Source organism: Ruditapes philippinarum, unplaced genomic scaffold, assembly GCF_026571515.1.
Source record: "Ruditapes philippinarum isolate M1 unplaced genomic scaffold, ASM2657151v2 ctg638_1_1_1_1, whole genome shotgun sequence".
NCBI classification, from domain to species: domain Eukaryota; kingdom Metazoa; phylum Mollusca; class Bivalvia; order Venerida; family Veneridae; genus Ruditapes; species Ruditapes philippinarum.
The window spans coordinates 60,177-75,880 of NW_026861796.1; the positions used below are offsets into that span (position 1 = coordinate 60,177).

The 15,704-nt window shown below is 33.7% G+C and overlaps 1 protein-coding gene across 1 annotated transcript; it reads right to left on the reverse strand.

Moving 5' to 3' along the window:
• LOC132716819 (uncharacterized) lies at positions 1 to 5,327 on the reverse strand. Its single transcript, XM_060700155.1, has 3 exons — positions 5,086 to 5,327; positions 4,756 to 4,815; positions 1 to 2,199 (listed from the first exon to the last, which is right to left on the reverse strand). Exon 3 carries the CDS (start codon positions 2,153 to 2,155, stop codon positions 218 to 220), a length of 1,938 nt encoding a protein of 645 aa, XP_060556138.1. The 5' UTR covers positions 2,156 to 2,199; positions 4,756 to 4,815; positions 5,086 to 5,327; the 3' UTR covers positions 1 to 217.
• Between the last annotated feature and the right edge of the window lie 10,377 nt (positions 5,328 to 15,704).

The following is a 15,704-nucleotide window of genomic DNA, read 5'->3' on the forward strand; positions in this document are numbered from 1 at the left end:
TCATATAACCAATGATATATATTTTTTTATGAGTAACTGTGCACAGTAAATACATAAACATTATCTATGTATATACATATAGTTCAACCGTTGCATAAAATAAAATGCATTTATCGTATCGATTAAGAAACTAAGATTGCAACGCAAAACTGTCACAGTTTAAACTTCCGCTACATAAATGTCGAACACACTAACTCTAGTAATCGATCACCCAAAGTTAACTTTTAAGCAACAAACAAAAATCCATAAATTTTTTCAACGGAATTTTCTGACCCATTACCAATCTGGCCCGATCAGCTCGTACTGGTTTCGGATGACAATGCACTGGATGGTATCTCAAAACTGTAACATTGTCAGTATTGAGATTTACAAACTGCTTCAGCTTTTTCACGGAATCTTTAACAGTGATAATCTCCAATTTCATTTTCCGTTCTCCACAATCTTTGTATACAAGTATTCCCTCAACACCTTTAACTCTTACAGCGTCTCCAATTTCTATGTCGCTACTGAGATGTGCCTCCATCTCGCCCACAAATAAGGTACTCGGAAGTTTCGATTGACCTTGATCTTCTAGAGAAGCAGACGATCCATGTGACGTGTCGTCTGCGGCATCTGCAGTAAAGTAGTTCTTGACTTTCGCCCAGTAGCAAACGTGATCGGAACGGTTTTTAGTCCCATGCCATTTCCTTTCACCTATTCTCTGCTTAGCCCTTAGGACAGCAATTTCAGGAGAGAACAAATTCAAATGATCACAGTCATGACGGTGCAAGATAGGAACATGTTTTGAAACCGATCTTAATGTAAAGTATTCTTCCTTAACTTCTCTGGTCGTAAACAGCGAGTCCAAAGCATAATGAACAACTCGAATCTTGCCTTTCTCATCACTGCTATTTGTGTGAACTTCCGTCACAATGACGTCATGGGGAAGACCCCAATACTGTATAGTGACAATATCTCCGATATTTATGTCATCAAGCCGATATATTGCGGTCTTGGTGCACCCGTATGGGGCCATCAGAGCCTTTCTTATATTTGGGATGTAATGTTGACCAACCACCGACAAAGCTATCAGCGTGAAGGCACCTACCACTGCAGGAATTGATACGCCGCTATTCATTATGAAAAACGTGGCTACAGATGTGATTCCATACACATAACATCTAGCCCAAAGATCCATTATACTGTTTCGAAAACACGAGGCACATATTTCACTCCTGGTGTACTTATACTTAAAGTATAGAGTCATAATAATGCAATATAATACATACATGGCGGCAGTGCTGCTTAATACTGTTGTTGCACTAATACTGTCTCCGACTATTTTCGTTATTTCATCTGAAGAATCAAACAGAATTTTGAAGCCTTTTACTATTCTGCTTGCATTTCCAAATATTTCAACAAGACGCGCCTTCATTTCCATGACTTGTGCACTCTCGCCTATCTCGACAACCTTCTGACCTATCTGTTGCCAGAAATACAAATCTCTATGGCTCTTTTGTAATCCTACCACGCACCAAGTGGCAAAATGTTCACAGTTTGTTGTGACCACATTGTAACAACTGAACCGTATCACTCTCGTTTCACTACGAGCATTTTCCCGGTCATTCAGTGCTTTCTCCGCTCTTTCTACCACCTGATCGCGCGTAAATCTTGGATGTTTATATTCCACTATGTACAACTCGTCATTTACAAGGGCGAATTGCGTGTTCGACTCACAAAGCCCAAGCTCACCGCGTTCGTTTTCCCACATGTGGATCAACTTCAGCTCTACGACTGACTTCTGGTCATCCTTAGCTATGATATCTTTTACAATGGCATGGTGCATGTATATCCACTTCTGCTCCCGGCGTTCTGGATCATACTGGTTGCCAACCATTTTACCAGGCATAATTATATGATTGCCTCTGAGAATTTGTGATACTCCCTCCACACGTACATGCTCCACACATTTTGCACAGCTAACGGTTGGTTTAGCAGACGATGAATCATCTGTATCATCGTTTGGGTCAAAACTAATAATCTCACGATCTTCTTCCGGTCTTACACATAAACTGATTTCGTCGAATACTTCAGAAAAGGTATCTGCACTTTGACTGTCTTGTTCAGGATATCTACACGCTTCCTCTCGACTATAGAGTTGTTTACTTTGCGCCATTACTCTGTTACGAGGTACTGGATACGTCAAGGTCTAAACACCGACTGAAAATAGAAAAAAAATCACAACACATTAAAAATACATTTCTAAGACCGAATAGAATGTATGCTTTAACTAAGCTTAAATTTAGATCTATTGTTCAATATAATCTGACTAAAGTTACATGTCACTCTGATAGTTCGTTTTGTATGGTGGCTGATTTGTGCATTGTTGATTTTCGCCACGCTGGTCGCCAAACGAATACACTAAAATACGACAAAGTAATCTGTATGTCGTATTTTCTTGATTTACATAACGCCAAGCAGGGAAACAATGCGACAAAGTGGTTGCTTTGTCGTATTTTCGAGATTTCACCTAGTGCCTTTTGGAGCGAAAGGCGAAAACACAAAATTACGACATATGGGTCACTATGTTGTATGTTTTCGTTTTCGTGTTTTCGTCAGGTGCCCCGCGGAGCGAATGTACGATAAAGTGAACACTTTATCGTATTTTTGTGTTTTTCTCTGGCGCCCCGAGAAGCAAAAATATGACATGGCATTAAACAGCCACCATAGTTATTTTGGATTTTGCAATAAAGCTATTTCAAACAAAGCAAGCAAATCATCCGTTTAATACAGAGTATCATTTTACAAACGACGTACATTAAACATTTATTATGCATGACTATATCATGAAATACAATATTCTAACATGTTTGTATTTAAGCGTTGATATCTAAATTAACACGGTCCCGATCCGTAATTCCTTACAGGGATGTGAATACCTTAACATCGTCAAAATTACGTATATACGATTTTTCAAGATTGGGTTATTGGAATGACACATTGCCAATGTGACCATTATTTATGATGGTTTATTGATAATTCAAGCAGTTTAAACGGTGGCACAGAGGAGACATTTGTGCGTTTTTATTTAACTCGTGAGCTTGATATACTATGCCGTAGCCACGGGTTACTAAGTCGTGCAAACGAGATAATGAAGTGGTGATGCACGAGATACTATATCGCGGGCACGACTTACTAAGTCGTGCACACGAGATAATTAAGTGGTGCGCACAATATACTATGTCGTGTGCACGAGTAACTAAGTCGTGGTCACGAGTTAATAAATCATGCCCACGAAATTTTTAAGTGGTGCGCACGAGATATTATTATGTTATGCACACGAGATACTTAGTCGTGCACACGAGGGCTCCAGATTTTCACATAAAAAAGTATATTTCCTTACAATTTATGTATGGGTACCATGCGATCATAAAAACAAAATTTTATTTCAAAACTCAATACTATCGACAAAACAAAACAGAAATTTTTTTTATCCGTGTTGGAATTTGAAACACAGGATCCCATTTTCCTAGCGCGTGTACTATCACGGCTGTGGCTGCAACGCTATTGACAGGCGATTATTTTAATTTATATATATAAAACTTGGAAAGAAAAAAATCACTATTTATATTGCATTAACATGCCTTATATTTAGTCCGGAACTTAGTTTCAAGGCCTTTCTTTAAAAATATCACCAAACTCTTTGAAACCCTATAAAAATTTTAATTCGTTTTTACGAAATATTATTTCGTATTTACGAATTATTATTTCGTAGTTACGAAATAATATTTCGTTTATAAGAATTAATATTTATTAAGGGCTTTAAAAAGGTTGAGCGAAGACTTATTATTGCATTCCATATTGACCCACGAATATTATATGCCTTACCTAACTAAAACAGGCGAGCAAGTCGAGGTTTATGAATAGCTTATGATCACGGGGAAGGAACTGTTACACGAAGGATGGAGTTCGTTCTTATGATACTTTGATAACATCTTGTATTTTGTGTTTAATTCAGCACCCAAAACTCACCTTTTAAAGATGAAAATTACAATTTTTGAGGAGTATTTTTGAAAGTTATAAAAAATTTTTTTTTCCCGCAAAACTCCGTGACAGTTTATAAAACAAAAAACTCCTACAAGTCAACATAAGAACCCACCCTCTCGTTTTAAAAAATTTCCCCCCCCGATGATTATTTTTCCTTGAAAAGGTTGAAAAATTTAAAACCAAAGGTTTTTTTGGCGACATTTTTGGATCATTACGGAAAATTTTAAAAATTTTGCCCAAAAATGTAATATTTTTTAAATTGGTAGGGAAAAAACCGGGCATTTAAATAATTTTTTGATATTTAAAATTTAAATTAAAATCAAATTTGCACTCTTTTTTAAAACGTCACATTTAAATTCTTTAAATTGGGAAAACAGCCTTATTTTTTAAACATAAAAATAATAAAATTTCCCTTCGTGAACCAGATTTTTCCCGCGGGGTGATCGCCCCCGGGTAAACTTAAAGAAATTTTATTTAGGAAAAAAATTGGGAATATGGAAAATCCTAAGTATTTCACGTTTACGCGTTTACATTTGTTTTTGTATTCTATTTTTAAATTTTAATGATTCATCAAAACTAAGGTACGCTACAGAACGCTTTTTATCGATAATTTGCATAGCCTCGTATTTTAAACCTTAAAATATTGTATTTATATTTACATATTGGTACCCTCTTTTTTGAGTACAACAAAATTTTTATAATAAACTTTTACAGATAAAAGCGCCTTACTTTGTACAGTATGTGGTTCTCGTGCTCGGAGGGTTACAAGGCCTTTCTTAATCAGTATAGCTGAAACAATAAATAAATAAATAAATAAATAAATAAATAAATAAATAATAATAATAATAATAATAATAATAATAATAATAATAATTAAAAAAAACACAATAAAACAAAAACACAAAACACAAAAAACACAAAAACACAAAAACAACAAACAAACAAACCAACAACAAAAACAAACAAACAAAAAAAAACCCATAGAAAACAACAACAACAATGAAACATGCAAACAAATAGATCTAAATGTGGCAAGCAAATAAATGATGTTCATAATACCTTACTACCTATTTCGCTTGCACAATAAATATATGATGCCAGAATTTTGGCGTCGTGCCTGCATCGTCTAGCAGCTAAACACATTTATAGATAACAGAAGCTTTATCTAACTATGTTTTGGATAAGCATGGTAAAATCTGCACATTTTCTTTTTTATATTTATATAGTAAGAGGAAATGCTTCCGCCCATTAATCTTAACATTGTATGTTAACTTAGAGGCCAGCATTTAAATTAACTGTAGGCTGAATAAAAAAAAAGGAATGTATTTCACACCAATATGACGCCAGATGTGACGTCAATCAAAAATAACGTCATGACAATTATATCTTTCCCGCTCAAAAAAGTACATTATATATAGAAATCTATTCTTTTCTTTTAACAGTGATATGGATATAAAGTTATGCAGGTTTTAGATACTGCTTATTGACAAATGCTTTATAATAACCTTCATGATTATGTCAATGGCCGTACAATAGACGAATCTGAAATCCAAATATAGATCTAGACTACACTTTTCTGCAACAGGTCTTTCAAACAGCCCATTAATTCAAAGTAAGGAGTTTGCATTATAATTTTACGTAAAGCAGCGTAAAGCTGGCGTAATTTATTGGCGATTTTTTTTGTCATCGCGAAAAAATTTTTTTGCTGATTAAACAGGGACTCCGCTACTCATTTTTACCGATACATGAAAAGCGGTATAGAGATAAACATGAAAACTGTACAATAAGATTGGGGTAAGAGAGATAAAATATTTTCGACACGACGAAAAAATTTAAACAAATATAATCTTCATGCATAGGTTGACTAGCGAATTTTGTAAAGTTAACTTTACTAATCGTTTGAAAAGTAATCTTTGCAATAAATAAAAGTAACTGTTTTAATAATTTTATGTCTAATTATATTCACTCTGCAGTTTCCTTTCCTGTTACCCACTATATGTTTGAATGTATTATTTTTTAGTATGACGCAAATTGTTTTACATTTTCGATGTTATTGTTGTAAACTTTAAGACGGACCAGAAAGTTGAAAGTAACTTAAAGGCGGAATTTTTAATTTAACAACCTTTGAGATTTTTGTTAACTGTTTAACATGACATAGATATAGAATTAATAGATAATTATATTTTTATAAAATCGTCAATGAAATACCTGAAAAATCAAAAACAATAATGACTTTTTTTGGCAATTTTATGTTAGTGTTTACTACTACTTCACTGACATGTGGGAAATTGTTTTTCGATTTCAATTTGATAAAAAGACCGTTAACAAACCTTATAAAGTTTGTATATGAATTCCTTAAACATTGCAATGTTCCGTGCAAGTAGAATACTCAAAGACTAACAGAGATGTAAATGTGTTTTCTTACCTCGTGTCAAGCTAAAAGTCCATTTTTATCTTAATCAACCCATAAAATATTCCAAATCAGCCCGAAAACGATTACGCACCGTGATTAAAGAATGTAGATTGGAATGGATGACGCAGATCGCTTAATTACATTGTAACTAAGACGGAATAGAAAGTGAAAGTAACTTTATTTAACAACATTTGAGATTTGTTTATAACTGTTAACATTGACATAAATAATTATTATTTTAATTTAGCTAAATAATAGATTTTTTATATAACGTTTTAAGAATATATTTGAATTAAATGCATGGAAAGATATTCATATGGGCAAATATAATTTCAATTATATACAACATGGCCTACTAAAGAGAGAAAAAAATAGAGGGAATTCCCCGCGCGAAAAAACCGTCAATATTCACTGTACTATACTCAAATATTATTATAAGTGCGTAGTATGCATATATCTTATAACACAAACAATTAGATAGTAAAGTTTTTCAATGCGCTATAATCGTTCTTAGTTCGTGACTTTTATATAGTTTTTTATATACACTGGTGCAGAAATCACACATGTTCGCTTAAAAAGGATGCTTGCACATTATAAATTCGTTATAAATATTTCTGACAGGTCATATGGCCGAGTATAAATGGTTATTTGAAAATATAACTTTTTTGCGGGTTATATATTTCCAAACAATCGTTTATATAGGGTCATATGACCTCTCAAAAATCTTTATAACCAACAATATAAACGGAGATCTAAATTTTTAAGTCTTATACTGTACATGCTGCAGTAAATCAGCATCGTGTGAGTTGAGACATACTCTTTTTACTTCCCCTGTTTTGCGAAAATTTTTTTGACTCATATTTTAACTTATTTTATGTTTCCAATAATCTTTTCGTTTAAAAAAAATATAACTGATCTAAGATAAATTTGTGGCGTCTTTTCAAATGTTATTTTGTTTCCATAGTGTCCCCTTTTTGTGTGTATTGTTAGTGGGAAAGAGGGCAAACAGATTTTCATTTGAATTTTCATTTAAAGGATTTTTTTTGGAAAAAAAATCTGTTTCTACCTAAACCATATTTTCCCTTTAATTTTTAATTTTCTCCATTTTTTAACAGAACATTTAAGAGATGGTTCCTGTTTTTCCAACTATTCTTTTATAATTTCTCTGTTTTTTATAAACCCCTGCCCATGGCCCCGAGTTGGATAGTAACCCAAAGGATCGCTGCTCGCGTGGGGTAAAACCTCATCAGGGGGCGAGCCGTTGTTTTTTCTTTAACAGAAACTACACCCTTTAAAACTCAGTTCTTTTTTGGTTCGAAAATTTGGGGTTTTTATAAGAATTTTAAGCCCCCTTTCCTTTACACAATCAAAAACAAAAAAAAATTTTCTGGTTTAAACCAAAACCCGTTAAAAATCCAATTCTCTTTTTGGGATGAACACTAGGTTAATGGGTTAGTTTTTCACCCGGGGTGTTCAAAAATTTAAAAATTTCAAACGGGAAGGGGGATAGCGACGGGGAAAATTTTTTTTTTTAATTTTCTGTAGAAAAAAGTTTTCGGTTTGAATACTAAAAAATTTTTAGTGTCAAGCTTTTTTTTTTGGCCCTTTCTTATCACCTTTTATTAAGGCCCTTTATAAAAGGGTTTTTATGAATTTACTCTGGAAAAATAAAAGTCAAACTAGGGAAAGGGAAAATTCGTTTACGTTTAAAAGAAATGACTTTTGTTCTTCTATGAAAAAAATAAACGTACATAATTTGTTAATAAATACAGCATTTTCATTGGATGACAAATAAAGTTAGCACTAGATAGTTGTTAAGGAAATACGCACATTATATTTTGTATTATTCAAATGGTAAAACCCTGATATGTTTTTTTTAATCTAGATAATCATTTACTGTCCTACACTTCTTTCAGGCTTTCCGGGGTTTTGAGGGTTTTTTCACAGGATAAAACTCACATGCCTGACTTGGTAAAGCATTAAGAACTAAGATAAGTAGAAGAGGTAATAAAAACAATCAACATAAAGTCCAAAGACGTTCCAAATATTCAATAAAGAAATATCCGAGATGTTCCGATTGTAATAATCAATGACTTGTTTCAATATCATTTCCATTTCCGATCTGTAAATCTATAAAATGATTTGTCATATTGATATAAACTTTTATAAACATATTACCATAAATTATAAAAGCTCATTGTATATATATACACAGAGGGTTGGGTTACTGATAAGTTATATTAACCAAGTATAGCAAAAAGGGAATTTAGAAGCTTTCATAGATTTCTGTCAAAATCCGAATTACTAAATGATAAACATTAACATGTTTTCTATGTATCACATGCATGCAATAGAATATAAAACCTGAATGGCGGAATGACGTTTATGGCTATTTTCCAGATACATTTTATATTATGATTTGAAAAACATAGTTTACATTTGAAAAAGGTTTATAATAAAAAGGGTCTTTGATCTATTACTTATCTTATTTTTGCCTCTTATGGATTTTTTTTTTAAACTCGGCGTTACCTGGCTTGTGACATCCTAACCTGGTAACAAAAACTACTCGATTCAAATACAAGTGCTTTCTTTATCAAGACACGTTTAAAAAAAAAAATAAATGTTCTGTTTCTCTAAAACTATATATTTCGAAATATAGACTGTAATAATAGTAATTGACCAACAGATGATACTGGAAAATGTTTTAGGATAAATTTGCCAGAAAAATGAAAATAGTGTCTGACTATTTTTCATAAATGGGACGTTACTTGTAAAGTCCGATTGGTATTTACATAAATTGCATTTGGCCTTCATGAGTAATTTATCGTTTTTTGCGAACTAAATTGTTTAAATTAAAAAGGAGTTTATGGCCAGACGTAAAACATATTTTGACTTTTATCTGTTCACGCACAATATACTCTTAGATAGGCATAATGTAACTTACATGAAAATGATCTTTTTTCAAAATTCATAACAAGACTCCAAGGTACAATGACATCCATTTTATTAATCATTCTATTTACTTCCAATTGAAACAAATACTTTTTCTCATATTAAAACGAAACAAGAGCACCGCATGCGTATTTTTATCGCTCTTAGGACAACATCTTTCAATAACATTTTTTTTTACTATAAATATTCTTAGTAAAAAAGGAACATAACTCCCAAAATATTTGTTAATAGGATAATGCCCTTATCTGAAAATAACTTTCATTGTCGTGATAATCAAGTATTCCAAGTTTCATGTTGATATCTTTCATAGTTTCGAAACCATTCTACTGAATCAACTTATTTGACAAAATTTCTTATATTAAAGGGGGGAACTTCGGAAACATAGCTTTCAGATACATTTGTATTGTTTTTGCCCCCTTTGTCTTACAAAAATTTGCCTTGTCAAATGATAATCAAGTATTCTTTCAGTTTTATGTTCACGTTTTCATAGTTCAAAATCAAATTCTTCTTTATAGGCCAGTTTCTACAAAGATTTCATAGCAAAAAATTGGGCACAACTTTCAAAAATTATGCCCCCTTGTGAAAACAATTTGAATCGTGTCATTCATCGGCAAGTATATTAAATAATTCCCGTGTTGATACCTTTTTTTGAAAAAGTTTTTGAAAAATGGTCGTCCCAATAAAGTGGTTACACGAGGACGACGATAACTATGGCACATGGATCATGAAAGATCGGCATTTCCTGCGAAAATAAAACGAGCTAAAATGACATCAACTAAACCCGCAATGATGATATATATACATTTTATGCATTCAAAGCGATAAAGATTCTGCTTTTAATTAGAAATTATGAGAACATAAGTAATTTCAATATTTGATTTCTTTCCTTTGTATTTATAATTTCATTTATTGAATATATCAATTCATGGACATACTGAAAGATGAAGCTGATCTTAGCATTCTATATAGTAGAAAACACATTACAAATATAAAATGTCAAGTCTTAGGCCCCATTATTGACGCGGCACAAAAAAATACAGTGTTACTTTGTATTACTGCATCCTGCCAAAGCAATAACCGTTTTATAATAAGATTTTCTTTTTCTTCCAAAATTAGGACTTCAAAATATACAAGAGCAAACACCTCACGGTAACAACCAAAACCTTTGTCCCCCTAAAGAACGGTTGGTTGGTCTGCAGAGGTTTGTTTCGTAGAATTTTAATTCACTAATGGTGCTTTGAAAAATTAGTACTTTTGTGGTATGGATATTTAAAACTGAAAAACAAGATGAGTGCCGTAACTGAGGAATGTATTTTTAATTTTTTGTTTTAGTTTATTTCTGTTCTTAGTATTGTTGATCTTATTTCTACTTTATTTAAGTCCAGTGATTCATTTTCGAGTACTCTTATTTCTACTTTATTTAAGTCCAGTGATTGATTTTCGAGTACTTTAAAGCCGTATACAGGCGGGGTTTCCCCTAGCTTCTAGCCAACACAGGTTGTTTTGCCAAGCCAATAAAGATAAAGTTTACAATAGACTCATGTTTCCCCTTGAACAGAAAAACAAGTCTCTTTATCTGCAGTTAAAACGTTGAATTACCGGACAAATAAACTCTAAATAAAAAAATCAGCATTTGAAACTTAGAATTGATTAAACGAATAACATTAAAAAGGGGCGACAAAACGGTAAAAAGTTTTACGTTAAGGCCCCCGGGATGTTTGCCCAGCCGCATTTGGAAGAAAAAAAAAAAGTGTTTTTTGTATTGACAATAAAATTTTGAAAAAATCGTGGGACAGGATTATAGTCATAAATAAAAGGGCGAATTTAAATTTTTTTAAAAATGAAATTCTAATGGATAGGAAAAGCAATAACTATAATTTTTTAGATCTATCCCTATCACCCTTTTTCCAAAAAAACATTGATAATTTTTTGAAAGAATAAATAAATTTTAAATGAAACTAATGGAAAAAAATGCAAAAAACCATATTTATAGAACTTTTTGTTTTAAAATTAGCCGGGGAAAGGCCCTTTTTGGGATTTGTTTTTGGAAGCTTTAAAATTTTCTGTGCTTGACAGTCACAATTTACACTTCCGCTAGATAAGCGCAAACGCAATGCTTGGTGGGTAGTTACATACGCATGGTCGGCTAAACAGTAGTTTTTTTAATTCTGCTGAAAACAGAATCTGTATAAAAAGTCACTTAAAGTTAACTGTTCGGCAACAAACAAAAATCCATAAAAGTTTTCAACGGACTTTTCTCGCCCATTACCAATTTGGCACGATCAGCACGTACTGGTTTCGGATGACAATGTACTGGATGGTATCTCAAAACTGTAACATTGTCAGTATTGAGATTTACAAACTGCTTCAGTTTTGTCACGGAATCTTTAACAGTGATAATCTCCAATTTCATTTTCCTTTCTCCACAATTTTTGTATACAAGTATTCCCTCAACATCTTTAACCCTTACAGCGTCTCGTTACTTCTATGGTCTCTACTGAAATTTGTCCTCCATCTCTTTCCCTAAACAAGGTTACTCGGAAAGTTTTCGAAATTGACCTTCGACCCTCTAAGAGAAGAAGAACACCCAAATGTGACGTGTCGTTTGCGTTCATCTGTTAGTAAAAAGGAATTTGGGTTTACTTTCGCCCAGTAGCAAACCGTGGATCGGAAACGGGTTTTTTTTAGTCCCCAGTGCCCATTTCCGTTTCCAAACCTATTCTCTGCTTAGCCCTTTAGGACAGCAATGGTCAAGGGAGAAGAACAAAAATTCAAATGATTCGACAGTTCATGAACCCGGGCAATTATAGGAACATGTTTTTTTTTGAAACCGAACTTTAAAATGTAAAGTATTCCTCCTTAAACTTTCTGGTGGTAAAAACAGCTTTGTGTCCTAAAGCCATAAGTGATAACTTTGAATTTTTGCCCTTTTTTTATCACTATTTTCGTGTGAATTCTGTCCAAATGACCCTCAGGGGTAGACCCCCAATTTTTGGGATAGGAAAAAATATTTCCGATTTTTTTAGTCAAACAAGCCCCAAAATATTGCCGTTTTTGCTGCACCCCCTAGGGGCCCCTCAAAAGCCCTTTTTTTTTATATTTGGGGTTTTAATGTTGGGCCCGCCACCGACAAAACTAAACAACGCGAAAAGCCTACCCCCAGTAGATAAATTTTATACGTGCCATCCCGTTAAAAGAAAAACGTGCCAAACACAGAAAACCTAGCCCCAAAAAATCCATTACACTGTTTTTGAAAAAACAAAAGGCCCCAAAAATTTTTTACTCCTAGGTTTCTTATAATTAAAATATAAAGTCATTATAATAAAATAAAATACATAAAATAGCGGCAAATGACGCTCAATATTTTTTTTGCAAATCCGGGGAAAAATTTTTACTCACTAAATTTTTCCCCTTTTAATTTTATTTAGAAAACTCGAAAAGAAATTTTTTAGGGAAATTTTTCTATTTCCTTTCTTGGGATTTTTCCAAAAATTTTTAAAAAAAGACGCGCCTTTCCCTTTCCATTTTTTTTGTGCACTCTCCCCCTATTCCTTTCCCAAACCTTTTTACCTTTTCTGTTGCCCGAAATACAAATCTCTTTTGGCCTTTTTTTAATCCTACCACACACCAAGTGCCAAAAAAAGTTCACAGTTTTTTTTTTTACCCCCCCATTGGGGAACCTTTTGAAACCCTTTTCAATTTTTCGTTTCCTACGAGCATTTTCCCGGGCATTTAGTGCCCTTTCCCCCGCCTTTTCTTTCCCCCTGATCGCGGCCCTAAATCTCGGTGTTTAAAATTCTACTATGTACAAAAATCGTATTTTTCAAGGAAAGGAAATTTTCCCTGTTGACTCACAAAGCCCAAAACCCCCAAACCCTGTTCGTTTTTCCCCCATGTTTGGGTTAAATTTCCAGCCCACAATTGAACCCTTTTGGTCCCTTTCCTTTTGCTATGATTTTTTTACAATTTGGCCCTGGTTTCATGTAAAATTTCCAAATTTTTTGCTTTTTGGCCCCTTTTTTTGGGTCATTAAAATTTGGGTTTTTTCCAAAAAGCTTTTTTCCAGGGGATAGTTTTTTATGATTGGGCCCCCTTCCCAATTTGGTTTACCCCCTTTCCACACGGGACATCCCCTACACATTTTTTACAAACAAACCCGGTTTTTTGGTTTTTTTAGAAAGATTAAAATTTATCTGTTTTCATCGTTTTTGGGTTTAAAAAATAATTATCTCATTTTGGTTTTTTCCTTTCCCCGGGCTAAAACAAAAAACTTTATTTCGTCAAAAAAATTCCAAAAAAAAATTTTCTTTACTATGGCCTTTTCCTTTTTTCAGGATATTTTCCCCGCTTCCACTCGACTTTTAAAATTGTTTTTCTTAGCCCATTACTTTTGTTTCCCCAGGTTTCTTGGGAACGTCAAAGGGCTTAACCCGACCCGAAAAAAGAAAAAAATTAACAACCCCTATTAAAAAAAGGGATTTCCCCAAGGGCCGAATAGAATGTATGCTTTAAAATTTTGGGGTTTAAAATTAGATTTTTATATATTTTTTTCAATATAAATTTAAAAAAAATTTGAAAACGTAATACCTTAGTTAACATCGTCAAAAAATTTCGCAAAAACATGTAGTTTTTTGATCGGGTTTGTTTTGGGATGGTTTGGGTGATTTTTGTGGCATATGTATGTAAATTCCGCTTTTCCGCGGGTCCCCCGCAAACGAAAGTACACTAAAAATACAACAAAGTAATCAAAACTTTGTTCGTAAATTCTCTTTGATTTCCACATAGCCTGCCCTGCGGAAAACGCGAAAAGGCGAAAAACACAAAAATTTTAACAACAAAAATTGGTATTGGTGTTGTATTTTTCGTAAATGAGCGAAACGTAACGATAAAGTTGAAAAACTTTGTCTTATTTCGGTGTTTTAACTGGCGGGTCCAGAGGTTAGCAAATATACGACCATTGCATAAATCAGCCCACGCATAAATTTTTGTTTTTGGGATTTTGGGAATTTAAACTATTTCAAACAAAGCAAAGCAAATCATCCGTTGAGAAGTTCAGACAAATAAGTAAAAAGAAAAGAGCCACCGAAAACACGGGAGGTTATCTGATTTTGTACCGAGGGGGCGTAGCCCCCCGAGTATTAATCAGATTACCGAGTGTGTTGGTGTTCTTTCTCTTTTGTATCATAGTCAAACATAAAAACACGTTCCCTGTTGTCACAATATGAAACCCCGGCAAAAATGAACCAATGAACGAGCATCTAAATATGACATTTCTGTCGATATCACTTTCACTGCCGTCACAATATGTAAACCCCAGCAAAAATGAGCCAATCAATGGGCATGCTCTGGAGTGCGGGTAACTAATACACGCACTCCAGTTAACGCACTGTGCATGTATATGTATACAATTTAACCCTGACACATTTTCAAAAGAAAGGTCTCCAAACTATGATACAATTTATTATGCATGACGATATTATGAACATGCAAGATTCTAACGTGTTTGTATTTAAGCGTTGATATCTAAATTAACATGGTGTTGATCCGTAATACCTTAATTAACATCGTCAAAATTACGTATACATGTACACGGTTAAACCCCCCAAACTGATCCACTTTCAAGAACGCTCAAGCTGCCAATGACATTGCTATGGTGACCTCCTATCCGTAATCGTTATTAATGATGGTCGATTGAATCATTGAGGATGATAATTGATGCAGTTTATACGGTGACACAGAGGTGACTTTGGTGCGTTTTTATTTGCCTCATGAGCACGAGATTATAAGTCGTGGCCAAAAGTTACGAAGTACTGCGCACGAGATGATTAAGTAGTAAACACGAGATACTATGTCGTGCGCACGAGTAACTAAGTCTTAGCTACGAGTTTCTAAGTGATGCGCACGAGCTCATTTAGTGGTGTGCACTAGATAGTATGTCGTGCGCTCGCTTTACTAAGTCGTGGTCACGAGATTGATAAGTCGTGAGCACTAACTTTGTGGTGCGAACGAGATAATTAATTAAAAAAAATCATATGTGTAGTGTAACTAAGTCGTGGTCACGAGATTAATAAGTCGTGAGCATTAACTTTGTGGTGCGAACGAGATAATTAAGTTTAAAAAAATCATATGTGTAGTGACTATGTCGTGACCACGAGTTACTTAGTCGTGTGCACGAGATAATTAAGTGCTGCACAAGAGAAACTTTGACGTGCGCACAGATAACTTAATCGTGACTGATTGGTTAATTATCTCGCGCACACAACTTTATTATCTCGTTCGCACCACATAGTAACTCGTGCCTACGACTTAATTG

What these genes read in the sequence shown, in the direction of transcription:
- LOC132716819 (XM_060700155.1), bottom strand. Translation starts at nt 2,155, where the DNA reads ATGGCGCAAAGTAAACAACTCTATAGTCGAGAGGAAGCGTGTAGATAT.